Source organism: Octopus bimaculoides, chromosome 25, assembly GCF_001194135.2.
Source record: "Octopus bimaculoides isolate UCB-OBI-ISO-001 chromosome 25, ASM119413v2, whole genome shotgun sequence".
Lineage (NCBI taxonomy): Eukaryota > Metazoa > Mollusca > Cephalopoda > Octopoda > Octopodidae > Octopus > Octopus bimaculoides.
Genome location: NC_069005.1, coordinates 21,642,767 through 21,651,996, shown reverse-complemented (window position 1 = coordinate 21,651,996; position 9,230 = coordinate 21,642,767). Strand labels below are relative to the sequence as shown.

General features: G+C 36.7%; 1 protein-coding gene across 10 annotated transcripts in view; it reads right to left on the bottom strand.

The window, feature by feature from the left end:
- LOC106880568 (kinesin-like protein unc-104) overlaps positions 1-9,230 on the bottom strand; it is a 305,280-nt gene that overhangs the window by 172,520 nt on the left and 123,530 nt on the right. For all 10 annotated transcript variants that reach the window (XM_052976565.1, XM_052976570.1, XM_052976569.1 and 7 more), the window contains one exon: positions 2,132-2,214. In XM_052976565.1, coding sequence (XP_052832525.1) covers positions 2,132-2,214 — 83 coding nt within the window. The remainder of the gene's footprint in view (positions 1-2,131; positions 2,215-9,230) is intronic.

Here is a 9,230-nt window from a genome sequence, read left to right as displayed (position 1 = left end):
CAGGGCTCTGTCAAACAGCAATCTGCAGGGCTCTGTCAAACAGCAATCTGCAGGGCTCTGTCAAACAGCAATCTGCAGGGCTCTGTCAAACAGCAATCTGCAGGGCTCTGTCAAACAGCAATCTGCAGAGCTCTGTCAAACAGCAATCTGCAGGCCTCTGTCAAACAGCAATCCACATTGCTCTCTGATTGACATTGCAAACCCTGCTACATATGCTACCCTATTAGACATAAATTAATATTGCATGTCACGGTTTGGTAACAAAGTATTCTGCTGTCTCACAACCACACAGCAATCTACACTGCTCCGTTAGACAGCAACCCATGCTCTCATGTCATAATCAATCCCCATTTTTCCATAGCCTCATGGAGTCAATAGCAATTGGTTGTCAGTCCTTGATAATGGATGCTTTGCAGCATGGACCAACCAGCATCTCTGATATTAGGATTCACACTCTTATAATTCAATATAATAGCGTTACACCATCAGAGGCCGATTCTAATCCCTTTCCTGCTGATCTATATTCTCCCAATGTTAGTGCCACTTTAATTCTAATGCAAAATTATACAAAGGTGTGGCACAGAAGATTCCAGTACTGGAACCCAACATTCAAAATTAAAACCCCTGAGGTTAACGCCACTCAATCTGAAAATAGTGTTCCTATATGTTCTTGGTCAGAATGGTTAAACAATTTAATCTTTTTGATATTAACCCATCTGAAGACACCCCTGTTCCAATGATACAGATCTTCTGGTTTTAAAATGGTTTAGATTAAAACCTTCGATCTAAATTCCACGTTGATTTATGTTCGAACACCAGCCTGATATAATGACAGTTATTTTTATTGAATTCTTTAATATTTTCAAAATAAACTGGAACAAAAGCAGTGTATTCCAACAGAAATATGGTACTAAAGAACTATAGACAATATGCTTTAACTAAGGTTTTAAGACATCTAGTAGGAAATATTTTAACAGAAGATGACAAAAAAACAACAAAAAACAAATAGACTAATCAAAATAGAAATACAAAGATTGGTATTAAGTTTGGGTGATGTTCATTTTGAATGGTGTTAATTTGGGGTGGTGTTAATATTATCACCTGGCCCTTGAGTGTCTTTAGAAGAGCCCACTCTATTGTAACCATTTGGAACTTGTCTCCTCCTGGAAACAGCAACTCCTACCAACAACAGAGGATTTGAAAGGATAACAAATACTGTCCTTTCCCACTTAAGATAATAATGTTTTTTGTTTAATTATTCCACACAACTCTGTGTGATTAAGAAGCTTGCTTTTCAACCATGTGGCTTTGGGTTCAGTCCTACTGTACGGCGTCTTGGGCAAGTATCGTCTTCTGTCATCGTGTTTCAGCTCGTATTTGTGTAGTTAATCAGTAGTGAGTGGTTAAGCCTCTTCATCTTGATAGGTGGAAAGTGTGCCAGTGTCTGAAGTGGCTCTTCAGGCCAAGGGCGGTATAAAAGAGCTGGGGAGGGGGGGCAATTATCATAGTGGAGGGTTGGCGGGGGATGAGGAAATGTAAGTTGCTCTTCGCATCTTTGACATATGATCTCTGCCTCTTGATGTCTGTTATATTCCATATGGTCAATTCCTTCGACAATGACATGGTGCCACTTTGGGAGGTCTTTGGCAAGTGTCTCCCAGGTATTTGGGTTATTATAGTTCCGGGTCAACCAATGACTTGTGAGTGAATTTGGTAGATGGAAACTGTGTGGAAGCCCATTGTGTGTGTGTGTGTGTGTGTGTGTGTGTGTGTGTGTGTGTGAGAGTATACATATTATATGCCTCTGTGTGTGCGTCTGTTTTTCTCTCCACACCATTTGAGAACCAGTGTTGGTTTATTAACATCCCTGTTTTTGAGTGATTTGGCAAAAGGGACCAATAGAATAAAGTACCAGACTTTAGGGGGAAAGAATAAGATAAGCACAGAGGGTAAATTTGTTTGACTAAATCCCTCAAGGTGATGCCCCTGCATCGTCACTGTACAATTACTGAAACAAATAAAAGATAACATTTTATTTTTATGTTCCTCTCGGGACTCAATATTTTCAAAAAATTCTGCATTAAAAAACAAACAAAAAAAAAGAACACAGAGGTAATATTTGTCAACTTACATCAGTGTGGGACCAATATGAATAATCAAAATTAAAGCTCTTGTACATTTGGTCCTTGGGTCCAGGTTTAGGATTCTGTATAGCTGCAAAAGAAAAAGAAATACAGGCTCAATGAAATGAGACTCTTACAGGTGTTGAGTCAATTACTAATTTATGCTAACGAACATTGTTGTAGGAAACTTTTATAACTCTTTCCCCCCACCCCCCATGTCCCTTCATTCTGCATCATTTCATCTAAAAGTATTGAATCTTCCTCATACAGCTTCCAGATATGGAAGTTGAAGATTTATGCAGAGAATGAGATTCATGTAGATTTTGTGATGTAAAGCTGAGAATTGAACTCTCTTCAACCAGGACTTCAGCTTCTCCATACAAGGCACAAACTAAATACTTCAACTGAAAGAAGGTACCACTCCAAAGTTGCTCCAGCTGCAAGAAATAGCAGCCAAATCTCCTACAGATCACACTCTACCATCATAAATAAAGAGAGGATAGCTAAGTCTATTTAGTTCAGTGATTCTCAACTACAGATCCCAGGGTTGCATGCAGCCCTCAAGCAATCTTCTGGTAGCCCCACCAACAGTCTTCCCTCTACAAACATAAATTTTCCTTTTTGGTGCAGCCCCCTAAAAAAAATCCAGGATCTAGTCTGGATATTAAAAAGTTTGAAAACCACTGATAAATGGTTGTGGCTGAAACATCTTTGATCATGAGACTGCAAACACTTCTAACATGAACAAGCACAGATTTTTGGATTCAAGATATCACATGCTTTGGTATTGGAAGGCAAGGTTTTTTTCTGTGCTTTTAAATTATTTTTTATTCTGGCTTGTTTTTTAGTTTGTCTTTTTTTTTTCTTTCCTGCTTTATATAAATTTGTATGTTTTATTGTGGATGAGATAAATATCTGATTTAGAACAACTGTTTTTTACAGGATTATCTTTATTTTCTAAAAAGCTTGAAATAAGTCGTAACATACAGATTGTCAAAACAAAGGCAAACAAGAGTCATGTGCTCTTAGCTAGTTACGTCTGGCCCACAATTTAAACTAACAACCACCAAACAAACACATACACACATATATAATATGTACCACTGTATCACTGATGCATGCATTAGATATATTTGTTTTATTATTAAAAGCGAGACAGAAAGAGGCAGAATTGACTTCTATTACAATAGATAAAGTGTGAGAAGAAAATGAAATCTAAAATCTAAATGTAAACTGGTCAAGCCTGATCTGGTTTGGCATGGTTGGACTTTATAATCTTGGCTTGGTTTTACAATTTATTATTGGTCTGAACATTGAGTAATTCAGCCATGGCTTAACAGTTTCTGGTTTAACACCCAGCCATTGTTTCCATTAACACATATCTGAAAGAAATCAATGAAACCAGCTGCTTTCCTGTTCTAACGAAAAAAATATATAAAAAGGGTAAAAAAAAAACAAGCAAAAGAAAGACGTTTAATTATTTCCCCCATCATCAACCCCTTTACTAAATAGGAATCAGCTTTATTCCATCAATAGAATTCCACATTTGTTAACTAGACTTCAACTGACTCAATCGGTTAGTCCATTAATCAATGTAGTGCAAAAAAAAATTAATACTAATAAGAAAACAATTTGATCAATTATTGATTAAATAAATAGGATCCTGATTGACTGTAGTTATGGAGACAGTATCTATGGCACCCAATGAATATATCCAAGAAACTTCAGTGTGTGTGTGTGTGTGTGTGTGTGTGTGTGTGTGTGTGAGTTTTGTAATATCACAAGTAATAAGGGATAAAAGTTTTACTATATCAGAAAAGCAAAAACGAAAAAAATCCCTTTTCACTTCCCTTTAAAAAAAACTAGAAACCTTGAATCAAAACCACAAGTGGGAAAGCTGTGACCATAAAACCCTTTATGGCCTTTGGGAAGTGTGGTTAGGGTTTTCCTTAAGTGCTGCCTTCAGAAAGAAGCCTGAACTTATACGTAGAAAAATATTTTTCCCATTAAATGTGTAGTTATGTTTTTTTAATTCTTTAAAAAAATACATGAGAAAACTGTTTACATTTTATCTTTCTCTCCTCTCTATGGCGCTATGTCTACAGACGCTAGCAATCATGGGACTCCACCCACTCTTGTTTCAAACACAACTTAGCACAACAATTGGGTCAATCTTTACAAAACTAGCTAGTAAGACCATCCAGTATCTGTTCTCTCTCTCTGTCATCCAAGGCTTCTTTTTCAATTTTACTTTTCTCTAGTTGCCACCAAGTGCTCAAGGCATTTTCTTCACATCCTTCTCCGACGAACTAAGACTCCTGTCTCTCTTCCTTATTTTGTTATCAAATTTTCACAAGAAAATGTAATTAACATTTTTCTGTATAGTTAATAAAATTTCTTTTATTGTGGCTTTATTAGATTATACTTAATTCAATGCAACGTTCAAACATAAGATTGCCACACCCAGACAAAAGAATACGATATTCCAGCATACAAGTGGAATAATGGAGAGATGCAGGCAGGACAGCCAAATTACTGTTACAGCTTGGATGTATTCCTTTCTACCATTCTCTGGTCTTGGTGGCAAAACTACCAAACCTAACATTTTAACCCATTAAGTCTCACTGTCTTATAAATAGGAAACTAAATGAGAACATTAAATAAGCTATATATCATTGTCCCAGTGTCCTATTTATAGGACACCAAGTATTTCCATTTCTACTTGAAGTAAAGGAGTTTTGATAATTAGTTTTTTTCATTATAACCTATTTCCAATCATCTGTAAAAATTTTAAAGTAATATTCAGAAATTTAAGTACTCTGGACTTAATGGGTTAATCACCATAGAAAGCTCAATAAAATAAGCACCAATAACTCGTTGAGGCAGATTTTCTATGGCCTGATGCTCTCCTTGTCACCACACCTCACCTATTCCAAATAAGGTAATATTTCTTCATATTTTTTACTCTTTTACTTGTTTCAGTCATTTGACTGCAGCCATGTTGAGGCACTTACTTGAAGGGTTTTAGTTAAACAAATTGACCCCAGGGCTTATCTTTTAAGCTTAGTACTTATTCTATCAGTCACTTTTGCCAAACTGCTAAGTTATGGGGACGTAAACACACCAACACCAGTTGTCAAGCAGTGGCAGGGGGAAAACACAGACACAAAAGCATACACACAGAGTACCGCTGGACTGACTCCTGTGCAGGTGGCACGTAAAAAACACCATTTGAGCGTGGCCATTGTCAGTACTGTCTGACTGGCCTTCGTGCAGGTGGCACATAAAAGCACCCACTACACTCTCAGAGTGGTTGGCATTAGGAAGGGCATCCAGCAGTAGAAACTCTGCCAGATCAGATTGGAGCCTGGTGCAGCCATCTGGTTCGCCAGTCCTCAGTCAAACCATCCAACCCATGCCAGCACGGAAAGCGGACGTTAAACGATGATGATGATGATATACATATATAATATACAGCAAGTTTCTTTCAGTTTCCATCTACCAAATCTGCTCACAAGGCTTTGCTTGGCTGAGGCTATTGTACCAGAACCATGTGGTTGGGAAACAAGCTTCTTACTATACAGCCATGGACATATTTTCATGGAAGACTAGAAACAAATGACACCACTTCTGCAATGGTGGGGCTTGTTTACAACTATTGTGTGAATATTAAGATGACATGAATACACATATGTGTATGAGTGTATAAGAATACGTGTAGGGGATGGTGGAGTACATACATACACAATGTCCTTGTTTGGGTTTCTGTCAACCTAATCTATTCACAAGGCCTGGGCTGGTTGACCTGAGGCTATAATAGAAGTTACTTGCCAATGCAGCAGAACTGAACACAAAACCATGTGGTTTGAAAGCAAACTTCTTGACCACCCAACCAAGCCTGCCCCTAAATGAATTAATCATCATTGCACAGTGGGGTTATAAAGTAAATATATAATCATGATATGCCTGCTTTAAGTTATTCTCTTGAAGTAACACTGGATGTTACATTCATATGAGCAGGGCAGAATTGACCATTTATTTTTCTTTTATTGTCTATGATGACAACAATAATTACATGATGTATCTGCAATAACAAGCAATTTCTACTTGTAAATGATGCACTCAAGTGCTTCAGTATTTTGTAAAGTTCCATGAAAGAATTCCATTCTAGTGGAACATTATATAAGCTTCTTGCCAATGTGCCATAGCTTGGGAAAATTTGAGTCATATTTTTCATACCAGCTACTTATAATTGATAGCTATTGTCACAACACTGTTGTTACAACTACTGTGATAAAATGGTTATATCTACTGTCATAACATTGTTATATTTGTCATAACAGTGTTACCTATTTTCATAACATTAAAATATATATATTTTATCTCATGAACAAACTGGTATTGAGAACAAATATTATGTTTTTCCTAAATTATTAATAAATATATATATATATATATATATATATATATACACTGTCATAACACAGATATGATATACGGATATATCTATTGTCATAATATGGTTATCATATCTACCTACTGTCATTGTCATGATGTCTATTGTCATAACATGATTATCATATCTGTAGTCATAACATGGCTATAAGAGCTATGGTAAAAAATGTAGTGGTAATTTTATTTTTATAATTTCCAACCAAAGTTCTTCTGTTCATCAATGCTGCAGATGTCTATGATGAAAATGCAAAAATTTCCAATAATTGTTAGAATCTTGCTGGTTTTGTAATCAATAGAAATCATCTCTTCTAGCAGACAATCAAGTAACCCAGATCTCGGTAACAGCTACGGCACTACAAATTCTTTGTGAGATACATTTTATGTATATTCCACGAAGACATACCCAATTCACATGTCTTTTATAATCACTGAAGTAGGTTTTTGATAAACTGTAGCTTTATTCTCAACATAATTATAACATCTATTTCCATTTGTGAAGTACTACTGGCTTTCAGTGCCAAAAATAGAATGAGGTGGATAAGAGAGAGAAACCATTAATAATGAGGTCTTCAGTTCAATTTATAGTCCTTGCTTAACCGGATTTCTTTGATGTCACACAACTATATTATTCCTCAGCTAAATACATTTTCTCTTTTCTTCATTTTGTTTTTCTGTGATGGGGAGAGCTCTTTTGATGTTACTGACATTGATTTCCAGATCACAAATATAGAAAATATTGGCTTGTATTTGTAATTTTCTGCTTTTTATAACAAAAAAAAAGTATATACTAAATGCTTACTCAGCAGTAGGGGAATGCCTGGTAGAAGTAAAGATGTTGGGCTCATGATTGTTAGGGGTCCACAAGTTCAATTCTTGAACCAGACAACACAGTACTTTTAAGCAAGGCACTTCATTTCCTATTGCTCCAGTACACTCAGATAAAAATCAGTCACATTGGCTCCTGGGGGTTAACCCTGTGATGGACTGACATATTATACAGAGGTAAGAAGTTGTGTGCTCTCAGTTTAAATGCCTTGAAAATCTAGCAGAGTCCCAGCTTCATGAACAGTAGGCTCAAGGTATATAAAAACCATACACAGTAGCTGTGTGGTTAAGCTTACTTCCCAAACATGTGATCTTGGGTTCAGTTTAACTGTACGGCACCTGTCGAAAATGTCTTCTACTACAGCCCAGGGTAGATCAATGCCTTGTAAGTGGATTTGGGAGACAGAAACTCTGTGTGGTATGTGTATCATTGTGCTTATGTTGTGTTCCCCCTTACTACCATTTGACAACTGGTGTTGGTTTGTTTATGTCCCTGTGACTTAGCAGTTCGACAATAGAAATCACTAGAATAAGCACCAGACTTAAAAATAAGTACTATGATTGATTTGTTCACCTAAACCCTTCAAGACATTACCCCAGCGTGGCCACAGTCCAATAACCGAAAAAAGTAAAAGATAAAAGAATATTTTATCTCATGAACAAACTGGTATTGAGAACAAATATTATGCTTTTCCTAATCAGTTTTAAAATGGTTAGAACACAACTTTGCCATCATTAAATGAAATAACTTCTGGTATTTTGGTAAATTCTCAAACTTCTAAATATCATTATCCTCATCATTTGATGTCCACTTTTTCATATTTGCATGGGTCAGGCAATAACTTTGTTGACCATATTTTTCTATGACCAGGTGCTCTTCCTGTCACCAACTCTCACCTGTTTCTATGCCTCTCTCTCTCTCTCTCTCTCTCTCTCTGTGAAGGCACGTGGCTGAGTGGTTAGGATTTTCAGCTCACAACTGTAAGGTCATGAATTCTATTTCTGGCAGTGCATTGTGTCCTTGAGCAAGACACTTTATTTCACATTGCTCCACTCCTCTCAGCTGGCAAAAACAAGTTGTGCCTGTATTTCAAAGGGCCAGACTTGTCACATTCTGTGTCATGTTGAATCACCCTGAGAACTAAATTAAGGGTACATATGTCTGTGGAGTCCTCAGCCACTCGCACATCAATTTCACAAGTAGATTGTTTTATTGTTTGGATCAATCAGAACCTTCCTTATCTTAACTGATGGAGTGCCAGTGTGTGCTTGCTTCCCAACCACATGGTTCTGGGTTCAGTCCCACTGCGTGGCATCTTGGGCAAGTGTCTTCTACTAAGCTTCAGGCCGACCAAAGCCTTGTGAGTGGATTTGGTAGACGGGAAACTGGAAAAAGCTTGTCGTAAACATGTATGTATATGTGTGTGTGTATATATGTATGTATGTATGTATTTGTGTCTGTGATTGTCCTTCCACTATCGTTTGACAACTGATGGTGTGTTTACATCACTGTAACTTAGCAGTTCAGCAAAAGAGACTGATAGAATAAGTACTAGGCTTACAAAGAATAAGTCCTAAGGTTGATTTGTTTGACTAAAGGTGGTGCTCCAGCATGACCGCAGTCAAATGATTGAAACAAATAAAAGATAATGAATTGAATTAACGTTCGTCTACACTTACAATTTTTCCTTTCCTTATACATCATTTACTGTTCTTACAAATACTGAATATATATTTTTATATATACTCTTTACTTGGACTGTACCGGCAGACTTGGATGTCTGACATCCCTTTGAAGGATTTCAGTCCTCACCTCTTTTATATATA